We start from the raw sequence: 12,817 nt of genomic DNA on the forward strand, positions 1-12,817 counted from the left end.
AGTATGCAGGGGCGGACTGTGGTGATTCACTCCTTTTGGGTTAGTACCGGTCCTCACTGACCAAGTAAAGTGTAAAGCATGTTAGTGGATATGTCCTCGGGAAGAACATTTCCCTTTAGTGGGGGCTCGTCCATGAGTGGAACCTCAAAAATTCTCAAGGCTAGAGGAGCATGTGTCCATTTCCCGGCAGTCCTGCCCTCCTATTCCATAGACACAGGTGTGGCCGCTGCCCCAGTGGCTCCTGTGTCATCAGAGCACACGGACACGGGAGGCTGCTCTGGAATGAGTCAGACGGGGTTGGAGCCTTGGTCCTTGGCTAAGTGGAGCGCTGAGCCTGTCCGTTTTGACCGGTGCAGCGCCCCGGGCATCCGTTCTCAGACTTTTCCACTGTCCCGCCCTGGGGCTCTGCTCTTCCTGTGCCTCTGTCACCACTGACTTCTGCCTTGATCTGCTGGCAATGTGCCCAGGAGGGCTTTCCACAGAATTTTCCTTTCTCTTCCCATCTCCACTTCACCTGTCTTCTTTTCCCACATATATACTGCTCACAAAAATTAGGAGATATTTATGAAGTGATAAAAAAAAGAAGCATTTGATTTTTTTTAATTATTACTAAATAAGAACATCAGAAAAGCAAATGACAAGTCAAAGAAAGTTGTTTGATTATGCAAATGAGAGGCAAAACCAGCTTGTATTTCCTTGGTGAAAATGCACTATACAAAAGGCTGAAAGTACTGGGGTATCTGCACGTTCCCTGATCCCCTAGTTTTTGTGAGCAGTGTATTTGTCGTATAACTTACCTCTTCTTTTCTCAGGATGACAGCACCCTTTTTCCTTCTCGGTTCTTTCTCTCCTGACTCTCTGCTTTGGCCACCAGTAGGGTCACGCCCTTCTCCATCCCTGTTGGAAGCCCCCTCTTTCACTGTTAGGGTTGGTGGGTGGGTTGAGAAGAGACCCCTGAGGAGGAATACTGTCTGTCGTCTTTGTGGGTCAGGATTCTGAGGACTGTAGAGGTCCTTTTTTTCCATCCTGGGTCTAGTTGTGTGTGGCCTTCCTCTCACTTCACAAAGAGAACATTCCTCAGTGAAAGCGGGGGTGGGGGGCCGAGTAACAGTGTCTTCACTGGACAGGGAGCCTGGTTCCCATTCCACTGTCAAGAACACCGATAGGTTGTGTTCTCCCAGGCAGAAGGTTGGAAGCACCTGACTGAGGGTGAGGCATCTGATCTCACCAGCACTGGGCCAGACAGACTGTGGACAGTGAAGCCTGCAGGCCACGTGCTCTCAACCAGCATTTAGTATCCCACTCTGGACTGTGAATAGATAGCCAAGCATCACCCTCATAGGAAGGGCAGAGACCAACACAATGAGAGCAAAGACTAGAAGACAGATTCTGTAAGATGAAGAACCCACTGCCTAAAATGCCATTCTGTGAGTGTCAGAGATAAATATATATAAATATAAAACCTCCTTTAAGGGATAGATTGCTTTTAAAAAGGAACATTCAGAAAATAAAACAGCTCTCAGAAATTAAAAGTATGATAACAGAAATGTAAAACTTAATAGGTTAGAAGATAAAATTAAGAAAATCTCATCAAAGAACAAAGTAATAGAACATGGGAGGTAGAAGGTAAAATTCGAGGGCCAGCTTAGAATGCCCACATCTGAATAATAGGAGATCTGAATAAACAGAGGAAACAGGAGGTAGTAATTTGAGAAAATATCCCAGACTTGATGAACATATGAAAAAGCCAAGCTTAGTGGGTACATATAAGACATACACTAGCACTTTAAGTGGTGAAAGTTGGTGCCTTCATGGGAAAGGAAATTGTGGGGCCAGATCTGCTGTTGACTAAGAGCTTTTAAACAAGCTTTGAAAAAATTCAGTTCTTCAAACTATGTGCATATGTAATTGCATGTATGTAATGTGCATATCTAATCAAGCTATGTGCATGTATAATCTTTTTTTTGTTTGTTTGTTTGTTTTCTTTTTCATTTTTCCGAAGCTGGAAACGGGGAGGCAGTCAGACAGACTCCCGCATGTGCCCAACCGGGATCCACCCGGCATGCCCACCAGGGGGCAATGCTCTGCTCATCTGGGGCATCACTCTGTTGCAACCAGAGCCATTCTAGCGCCTGAGGCAGAGGACACAGAGCCATCCTCAGTGCCCGGGCCATCTTTGCTCCAATGGAGCCTCGGTTGCGGGAGGGGAAGAGAGAGTCAGAGAGGAAGGAGAGGGGGAGGGGTGGAGAAGCAGATGGGCGCCTCTCCTGTGTGCCCTGGCCGGGAATTGAACCCGGGACTTCCGCACGCCAGGCCAACGCTCTACCGCTGAGCCAACAGGCCAGGGCTTATAATCTATTTTTTTAAGTGCAAGGAGGATAGATAGAAAGATAGATTCCCACATGTATGCCAACCAGATCCCCTCCAGCAACCCCAACCTTAGTCCAGTGCTCAAATGAACCAAGCTATTTTTTAGTGCCTGAGGCTGACACTGGGCCCAGCACCTGGGGCCACACTAGACCCAATCAAGCCACTGACTGTGGGAGGGGAAGAAGTGAGGGAGGAGGAGAGAAGCAGATGGTCTCTTCTCTTGTGTGCCCTGACTGCGAATTGAACCCGGAACATCCATACACCAGGTTGACACTTTATCCATTGAACCAACCAGCCAGGGCCTGTGCATGTACAATCCTAACAAATAAAAACTAAGGTAAAAGAAGGTATTAATAGATGTTCGTGAAAAAGAAAATCTGAACTGCCAATAAATCTGAGAAAATCCAAAATTCCTTTAAACAGGAAATGTGACAAATTGAAAATGGGGGGGAAAAGCCCATACATAATACATTAGGATGTGCAGTGGGGTGCATCCCTTCAGGATCTAGATACCTGTGATTTGTTCTATTTGTGGGCAAGAAACGGTGTGACCCCCGGGTGTGCAGCCCGAGTGCCCGGTGTACCGGACGCCGCTGCTCTGCCTCATCAACACTCTCTTCTGCAGGACAATCACGGAAACGGTGTGCACCTGGGCGTTTTCTTCATGGGGATTTTTGTGAGAAACAGAATCGGAAGACAAGCAGTGATACACAGGTAGTCTTATGTGCTTTTTCTCTTTCTTTTTTCCTTTTTCTTCTTGGGCTCTAGAAAAACCCACTGAGTATCAAAGTTACACAAATGAGTTGAGTCAAACAGTTGATCAATCAGAATTGAGCTTTTCTCAGCTAAGATCATATCCCTCAATCAGAGTTAAGCTTTTCTCAGCTAAGATCAGCCCACTGTGGGATTTAAGAGGTTATGGAGAAATACATCTCACTTTTCCTGGAGGCCTGTTTGGGGGTGGGGGTGGGGAAAAGCTTCCTCCCACCTGATTCCAGGAAGTGTATTGTTGAACCCTGCTGAGCCAGAAGAATGGGAACTAACTTTTATGAGTCTGGTTGGAAACAGGCTCTTCTGTTGTCTCTGGCTGATTACCTTGGCTGGGGTATGCATGACCAGTCATTAAATTCAGACTGGCTTCTTCCCCTTGGCTTGAACCCTCTGCCTAACCACAGGTGCTAGAAGACTGCCAACTACTATAGTTTTTATATTCACAGAAGAGCATTCGTTGTGAAGGCATGGTTTAAAAAAGCAATCAATTTGTTATAAATTAAAGGACTTGCGCCCCTTTTTTTCTATTTTGACCCTTTAACCCACTTTTTCCATTTAACAACATGAGTAGAACCAGTATAGGGATATGTCAGAGTGTCCCCTCAATTATATGACAATGAGCTTGCTTTGTGTGGTACCCATAGATTCCCTGTAGTGTCAATGATCTAAAAGAAGTACATGCTTCTTTTGTTTACAAGGGAATATGGCCTGTTAGCTTTGGGAAGAACAGCTTTCCTATGTGTACATCTGACAGGCAGGGCTGTGCCTTAGGGCAGACAATCAAAGATGGGTCTTAGAGGTAAAGCACAATCCATTGTCTGGAAGTGAACCTTGCCAGCCAGCTACTCTCTGGGTCAGCGGTTGCTGCAGGTCATTTTGTAAAACTTTTCCTACCAAGAGCTTCCGGATAGGCTTTTTTGTTCCCTGAGGTCCCCACCCTGCCATTGTTGCCTCTTGCCCTTTGAATAGAGACATTATTGAAACAGGAGTGGGGAGAGAGATCATTTGGGCTACTGAATAAACTTGACTTTCGGATGTATTCAGTCAACTTCATCTATCTACAAGAAGTTATACATTAAACGAGTAAAAAAAAAAATATGTGCAGAGTTGTAACTATAAAATTTTATGCCCATTTGAAGCTAGCCAGGCAATTTGTTCACACAGTTCTCCACTGCATGAGAGAACAAGTATTTTGTTTAACTGATAACTTTCTAGTACTTGCCCAGTGCTGATTTCAAGATAGTGGTGCTGATTTCTCCATAGCTAAATCATTGCTCCACCTTTTTCTTGAGCCCTGAGAAGTGGACAAGTCTTGTGTTATAGCTGTTGAGATTAAATAGAAGAAGATAGCAATCTGAAAGTTTGCTAAAAATAAGCCACTCACAGGATTTGTTCAGTTTCCTTGGGAACTGCTTCCACACCTCCTCCTTCAGTACTTACCGTGATACCCCTTACAAGGCGGGGAAACGTGAGGAACAAAGCAGCAGCAGTCCCGTGCCAACCTCCCTCGTGCTAGTCCTAAAAGGCACGACAGTGTATGAACAACAGCATCTAGACAGCATTTACATAGGATTTTTAGCTATTTAAATAGATGCCTGTTCCATTCTCTGTACTTTTCTGCCCTAAGAGGGGGGACATTTTGCTTTTAAAAACACAGCTATCTCACCATTTATAAAATGAGACGCAGCCGTAGCCAGTGACCCCCCTGTGCGGATTCATAGGCGCATGGACCGTCCTGGGGCAAACGCGGTTGCCTTTCTTTTGGCCAGGTGGAATGACATGGGGAATATCACTCACAACAAGTCCACGATTCTGGTGGAGCTCATCAACAAAGAAGAGACCGTGCTCTTCCACACGGTAAGCAAAGTGAACAAAGGCTGGGTACGGCAGGTGGCTCGCTCCTGGACTTCTCAACTCATAATACCCTTTCCTCATGCTTTGAACCTTGAGAGAATAAATACTTTATTGAACCAAAGTTTCTGATACTTGCGCAGTGCTGTCATTACTCGTTTCGGGAGAGTGGTAGTGACTTCCTGTTCAACACGCCTGCTTCCCAAGCTGAGTTTTGCCTCTCCGATGTGGGTGCCTCCACCTGCCATATTTGTGATGGATTGCGTTGCCTGGCAGGCCACGTGCCTCCACACTCCAGTTTCGGCCCTCATCCTGTCACCCCTGATTCTATGCTGTGGCATTTCCTTTTGCTGGATGTGCTTGTCTGTCATAGCTCAAGCCTCATCTGAAGCTAACTGAGCGACTGCCCTTCTGGGGGCCTCGAGAGCTGAGGCTCTTCATGTATCTCACTGCCTCCCATTAAATGATCCTTGGTGTTCACCCTATGCTCTGCCTTGATTCATTCATTTATTTTTAAAGCACTTGGTTTGGGTTTATGGAAAGACATGCCAGTGCATCAGTGTAACCCCCAATGCCTTGGGCATGATGGATTCTTCAGCAGGCAGTATCATCTTGTTGTTGTTGGGCTTCGTATACATTGCTGTCACTGAATTTCGAGACGTTGAGTTGTGTGGTTCAAGGAGTTATTTAGTGATTGACAGGAAGGGAGGAAGGGGTGTGTCCCTGTTTAGAGGTATGCTCATCAAAGGCATATATAATCAAAGAAATGTTTGTTTGTTTTTTCCTCTCTTTTCCAAGGATGATATCGAAAATGCCAAGTATATCTCTCGGTTGTTTGCTACACGGCACAAGTTTTACAAACAGAACAAAATCTGCACTGAGTGAGTAAACCCTCTCAATGGATGGGCTGGTCAGGTTAAATTCATGGGCTTCAGGGAGGTTGTGGATTGCTTTTTTTCCATTCACTCTTCTCCCTCGCTTGTAGAAGCTAAAGGAGTAAGTTAAAGCTGGGCGGGAGCCAGAGAGTTTTAATGATGGAGACTATGTCGCGTAGTTAGTACCTATGCCTAGAGAGAAAATAATTCACAAATTGACTGTGAACGTTGAACTGCCTGGATGGCTCGGCCCACCATTACTATTAGTGCCTCTCCAACCTTGTGATGGGTTTGGAGGCGCTGAGCGTCCCCAGTGTGCCTAGGTGCCCCTTCGCGTCAGATGTGGAGGATGTTCAGAAGCGTGCGGCACAGGGACACGCCGGCTTGAAAGAGAAGAAGCTCCTGTCATCCTCAGCCCCGTCTCGCTTACACACAGTTGGCTAACCCGGCGTGTGCTTCTGGGTCATGTCATCTCCCTGTAAATGAGAGGCCAGGGTAATTAGAGGAAGACTTGGAAGACACTAATGGATGTCACAAATCCGTGTGTGTGTTTTACATTTAATTTGGAAATAAAGATGATAAAGTGAGTCTGATGAGGGAACTTAAATGTGACCTGACCTTGGATACAGCGTGCTGGGGGCTCATGCTGCTGTTGCCTTTACCTTGATTGCCTTCAAAAGACGTTCCTCGGCAGAGTGCATCAGCGATGGGGGCGCCCAAAGTGGGTAATTTCGTTTCAAAGAACTTCGGGGATGTAAATGCAAGAGAAGGACTGCCTTTGCGCTCCCCCAGTGGACACATCCAACAGTGTGCAGATGTGGTCCCAAAGCAGCACCTGCTGCACAGTGCGTTTTAGAAGTATGTCGCGGGGCCTGGCAGACTTTTCTCTACAGGATGGAGGCTTTTTCAAAGCAGTCGCTGCACTTGGCCGCTGTAAGAGTTTGGAAGTGTATTGGATAGGATTAGGTCTGCCGGCAAAGTTTGCAAGTCAGTAGAACACTGGTCAGGGAGGGGCAAAAATAATGTTTATGTTTTGCTGTTAGACTTAGCATCTTGTCTGTTTCCCCCCCCCTTTTCTCTCCTGTCTGTCTTGTGTCTAGTAAATAATAACCATTCTTATTTTTCAACTTTTCATGTAGACAATCGAATTCTCCACCCCCCATCAGACGCCAGCCTACCTGGAGCCGATCGTCTCTGGTATGTATAACATGTTCAGTGACCAAGTAGTCTGTCTCTTGGGGATGGAGTGTCCTTTTGTTGCTAATTGGAGAGGAGAGGTGACCAGGGCATCATGACCAGCTGAGAACACAGAAGGGCATCAATCTGCCAAGTAGGTGTGATGCGAATCTATTTTGTCCCACTGTGCCCATCACATCCATCAGTTCTCTTAAGTGTGGCTCAAGGTTTACCCCTGTGAGTAAGTCTTATCTCAGGATGATGAGGCCACATTCCTTCAGGGTGTTGTCTACTGTTTTTATCCACCTGTTCTCATCTGTTGTTGTGTATCACTGTTTCTGGTTGATACCTGTAGACATGTCTTTAGATACAAGCTCCCCAACTTCTTTTTAATCAGAAAATGCTTTTTAAATGAGCAGAAATCGAAGAAACCTAGTTGATGTTCTCAAGTCAAGTACTCGGGGAGGATTACTTGCACATTTTCCGATTTCAAGGTCAACAGAATTTGAATTGATCTACTTTTCTAGCTAACATTAATTAGCTCTTTTTTTTTATTGCTCGCATGTAAATAAACACAACTGTAATTTCAATATATGTGTTTTTTCTTAGGCTGTGTTTTATTTTGAGGATTACTTAAGGGTAATATAATAGAAAGGTGTTGAAGAATTGATCTCCTTTAAAGTTTTCTACTTGCTTTAAGTCTTTATTTTAGGTTATGATTTTTTGACATAATTAAACATGTGGCCTTTTAATTTTTTCTAGATGGATAGTTTCTTGGAGTTGATAGAAGAATAACATTGAATTTTTCTTTAGACACAATGTATATAGGGTATACAAGAATTGTAGTATACTTTAACTGGTCTTTTAAAAGGAAAGTTTTGAGGAATTCTTTTGTGTGTGTAGGGGGGAGTTCATAGACATGAACTCCTAAATTCTAGAGTTGGGCTATTATATCATCACATAATAACTCCGGAGTACCCATGTGAATGTTATTAATCTTGACATTATGCACAATAACTCACAAGTGGCCCCTTGCTTTGGAGATCTAGGGGGTCACTTGGAGCTTTTTCCCTGGAGTACCAGCGGATTTGTTTGCGGTCCTGGTTTCTTTTGTTAATATTATTTTTCTTTTCCCATCAGTAGATTCCACATGTCTTTATTAGTCAGATAATTTTTCCTTTATGTCCGCAGAACACATGGGAGGCAAAGTGTTTCAAGGCTGTCTTGTGATCTAATCTCACTCTAGTTATCTAGAGAAGATACAGAGGCTTTCCTATTTTATTTGGATGAAGCCAGTCCTCAGGAAGCCAAATTCATGGCTTCTCTTTCCTCTGCCCTTAAGGATTAAACCATTTTACTAATCAAGTTCCTTGGGACAAGTAAGAGTAAAACCAGATAACATTGTCTCCTTTGGCTTCCTGCTGATAACCAGGATGCCTGATTACTCTTTTCCTCTTGCCCTCTGCTGCCTATATTACGGCATCTAATTGGTTTTTGTTTTAGCAGGCCTGGAAAGATGGAGAATTATGTATTAGAATATATAAGAGGTGGAATAAATAATATAACCCTGAAATGATGTCGGAAGGATTACTTACTGTTATACTTTGTCTGTATAGTTATGCCAGTTCATAAACAGTCCCTTACTTAGTGCTTTTTCTTTCTTTTTCTTTTTAATAAGAGCAAGACAAGGCAGCGAGCCAGCATTTCTGGCCATGTACTTCCATTCCCTGTATAAGTCCCTCTTTACTGTTTTTTTTTTTAAGCCTCAAATCTGGTTGTCCTACCCTGGAAAAATTGAGTTGAATTACGTATTACTAAAAAGAAAAATATTTTTAAGTGGCAACTCAACCAGCCAAAGGGTGATTTAGAAATATTTAGGACAGCTGATATACCAGCACTTTTGCTTTGGTACCCTGAACTTTCTTACATGATTTTCAATTATTCCCCACCCCACCCCCCACCCCCAATCCTTTTTAATATTGAGGTCCCTAGTCTTTATTACCTTTTACTGGCCATTTTGATGCTGAAGCATGATTTGTAGCAGAGGAAATGACAGATGAGTTATTTACCCTGCTTCAGACATTTCAGACATTGAGGAGTGCTCATCTGTTGAGAGATACCGAGAAAGTGTGACCCCTGCTGGCTTTTTTCTTTTTTTTGCTTGATCTCAGCTTTTCTCCTAAAGTAGTCACATTTTAACAAATATCTATAAAGCTAATTTAAAAATAATCAAAATATAAGAGATCGTCCTTTTTGGTGGTTTACAACTTTAAAATTTTTTAGCATTGGCCCTTGCCTTGATGCTCAGTTGGTTAGAATGTAATCTTGATACATCAAGGTTGTGAGTTTGATCCCTGGCCAGGGTACATTACAAGAATCAACCCATGAATGCATAAATAAGCAGAACAACAAATTGATTTCAATCTCTCTCTCTTTCTCTTTCTTTCCCCCTCTCCTTCCCACCCTTCCTTTCTCTCTAAAATCAATCAATAAAATTAAAAAAAATTTTAGCATTAAAACTCTTTCTTTAAACAAGCTCTCACCTGGAACCCCACTATGTAAGTAAAGTGGATCATGTTTGAGGAAGGGGAAGGAGGAGGCTTGATTTGATTGACAGGAAGCTGAGACCTACAGAGGTTAAACTCCGGATCCCATTAGCAACTAATCATATTTCCTATGTTGGCTCACCAGATATTGAACTCATCTAAGCATTGTTTGTTCTTTAAGAGCTGACCCTCTTCTGCAGCAGGAAGTTTTTCATATGAAGTCTAAATAGCCATTTTTTAAGAGCCTTATGGCAAAGATTCTTTGCTGAAGGGGTAGGTAGGTGGTTGAATTGGAATCCCTACAAGGCCTTTCCACTTTTGTTCTGCAATGGGAGGCCCAGTATGTGGTCTGGAGAACTAGATGCTCATTGTTGTGGGTTACATTTTCAATTTTTTTAATGTAAACTTTCAAGTGGGCCCAGCCTAACACTCCCCGTCTCTGCTTGAGGTTGATGTGGCGCTGTGAACGGGGTCATAGGGCAGCTGTGATGATGTGTGCGAGCCTGTAGCTCTAGAAGGGAGCCCATTTTGGATATAACGAAACTGGGTGCCCCCTTATGTTCATTATTTCTTACTTGGGACATAGTAATACAGGGGTTCTGTGTTACTCCTTTAAAAAGGGCACTGGTTAGACAATCATATACTTTATAAAGTGTTCTCCCCCATATGATTGTCTACCCACTGTGCTGTATGCTTGAAATGAATACAAAATAATAATAAACGTAAGTCATAATGGAAAAATAGAATTACAAAAGGACAACGACAATGTCAGCTTTAGATCGGTATTGTGTACTTAGCGAAAGAAAGCTATTTGTTTCTTGCAGATAGTGGGTTTCTCTGCTCACACTAAAACTTCTCTGAACAATCCAACATTTCCTAGCCATTGTTAATATATTTTACTCACATAAATGTTTTTGTTCTGTTAAAAAAAAAAGAGGTATAAGGAGCTTTGCAAGTGTATTAGAAAATAGGTTATCAGTAGATACAGTCATGTTGCTTGTAGCCTCTTTGTGTTTCTCACCTTGAACCAGCCTCCTTAGGTCCTCCCGTCTGGTTTCTCCAGCCCTGACTTAGTGATGAGGTGCAGGTGCAGATGAGAAGAAGGGTGGGTCCAGGGGAGCCTGCAGAGCAGCCCCCGCGTGTTCCCCTGTAGATGTGGGCGAGCAGAGGGGACGCCGTGTGCTCTCGGCTGGCTCTCCGCGATGGCTGACGGCCAGGTGTGCCGAGGCTGACCCTCCTGCGCGGTGTTCTCTGTTCCAGCCGCGGCAGCAGCCGTACATCTTGCCTCCCATGCACGTCCAGTGTGGCGAACACTACTCGGAAACGCACACTTCGCAAGGTAAGGCTGGCTTGCCTTTTTCCTCTTAGGACGCAATGTTGAGTACAGGTCAGCAGAAAAGAAGACTTTTTTTTTTTTCTGATAACGGTGAAGCTTTCATTTTTTTCATCATGTCCTTCTCTGATTGGCAGCGAGCAGCAGCTTTGATTTATGAAAAGCATAGACTATTGTTTATCCCCGAGAGAAATACATATGTCCCAGAACTGGCTGCAGAGGGGGTTGGCAGAAGGCAGTGAGCAAGGTTCTTTTCTCTTTCCTCTCGTCAGTGGGCTTACAGAAGGGAGAGTGGCCGCAGAGCCCAGTGAGGTACCCTTCACCCACATTGCCAGTATCACAGAGCTTGTAACAGCCAGTCAGCTTTTCATGCCGACAGAGAATACAGGCGTCTAGAGTAATGGACAGAAATATACAATTTCAGCCCTTCACATTAGCCATTGCTTCCTACCTTTCCCACCAGGCCCTGTCACCGAGTACTTGTAAAGGAAATCTGTTCTAGTTCTCTTTTTTAACTCCACCGCAAAATGTGTGAAAAAATTATTCCAATAGTAATTATTGTAATAGTGAACATTTATAGAGAAATTCCTCTTCGTAAGCACTGTTCTCAGCACCTGCAATGTATTGCCTCACTTAATTCTCAAAACAAACCTATAAGCTAGGTGCTACTATTGTTTCCAACTTACAAATATATAATTGGGATACAGATATAGAAAGGGTATTGAAGGAGCTGATACGAAAATCATTGTCTTGACCATTGAGTTAGGGCTCTTAATCATGACACTACCTGCATCTGAAGGAAGGAATGCTATTAAGTGTTGAGTATTGACAATATTAAGTGGAAAATTTCTGTCTAATGTTATCATATGCTGGCTGTTTTGAATTGCTCTGCACTGTCAGTATGAGCATGAAAAGGTAATTAAGACTATTTAACTTAATAAGCCACTACTGTTTATAAGCAGACTAGCGAAGTTACCCTGCTTGTGTGGGAAGGTACCAACCCCCACCAAACATCAGAGGGAGATAAATGCAACCTTTGTCTCTGTGGTCACCTCTTTTATCTTGACGATCTCATGACCACACCCTCCTCTTCAGGCAGTTGAGCAGTCACCTTTTTTCTGCCTTTGTCTCTCTCTACTTTGCTCATGCTTAAATCTGTAGAGTGAAAAATGCATGTAGTTTGCTCACACAGAAGTGTTTTGGTAAGAGGTTGCCTCCCTAACGTATGTATGTATGTTTGTGTGTGTGTGTGGAACAGTGGACCCCTCGGGGGGGCCTGTCTTTACAAATCTGTTTTTTACCTCATTAGGTACCTCTTTAAATTGTGATTAATTTTTATGTGGCGTGGCCCAGTGAGGAAATCAGTTCTAGGAGTGTTTTAGGCAGTGGCTAAAAGGATTCTTGGTTCTCATTTGGCCTTCCATTGATTGCCAGTTGGAAGGAGTTAGCCGTGCATGCTGACATCCTGGCTACATTGTTTGTCTTGTGTCTTTCTGATTGCTTAGCAGTTCCTCTGGAAAAGGGACCTTTTTCATTATAGTTAAGCTCCAAGTAACAATTTCAAATCTATTGCCCTGTTAAAGTTCTTGGCCAAGGTATCCAGCCTGTTGCTGAACCCTGAATAAGAGAACTGGTCTACCCAACATGGAGGCCATATTTGCTGCATGATTTCAAAACTCATGGCAAAATTGAGAACTTAACCAAGGAGGCACCTCTTCCAAATGTTCATTGCTTTCTTCGTTTAAATTTACTTTTCCTTTTCAGTATGCTTTGAAATGTTCCTTTGGCATATTGACATCTCATCCAAGAAATGTTTAGTTTTTCTAGGGAATACATGGGTTGAGGCCATGGGTTTGCACTTTTTATGACTTTTTTTAGGTTAAAAGTCATCTCCA

General features: G+C 43.5%; 1 protein-coding gene across 7 annotated transcripts in view; it reads left to right on the top strand.

Annotated features, from left to right (window-relative positions):
- The window catches only part of PTPN14 (protein tyrosine phosphatase non-receptor type 14), a 170,919-nt gene that overhangs the window by 131,140 nt on the left and 26,962 nt on the right, over positions 1 to 12,817 (top strand). For all 7 annotated transcript variants that reach the window (XM_066361754.1, XM_066361752.1, XM_066361749.1 and 4 more), the window contains 5 exons: positions 2,996 to 3,084; positions 4,911 to 4,998; positions 5,791 to 5,873; positions 7,007 to 7,064; positions 10,850 to 10,928. In XM_066361754.1, the coding sequence (XP_066217851.1) occupies positions 2,996 to 3,084; positions 4,911 to 4,998; positions 5,791 to 5,873; positions 7,007 to 7,064; positions 10,850 to 10,928 (397 nt within the window). The remainder of the gene's footprint in view (positions 1 to 2,995; positions 3,085 to 4,910; positions 4,999 to 5,790; positions 5,874 to 7,006; positions 7,065 to 10,849; positions 10,929 to 12,817) is intronic.

The sequence above is a fragment of the Saccopteryx leptura genome, chromosome 2 (genome assembly GCF_036850995.1).
Source record: "Saccopteryx leptura isolate mSacLep1 chromosome 2, mSacLep1_pri_phased_curated, whole genome shotgun sequence".
Taxonomy (NCBI): Eukaryota; Metazoa; Chordata; class Mammalia; order Chiroptera; family Emballonuridae; genus Saccopteryx; species Saccopteryx leptura.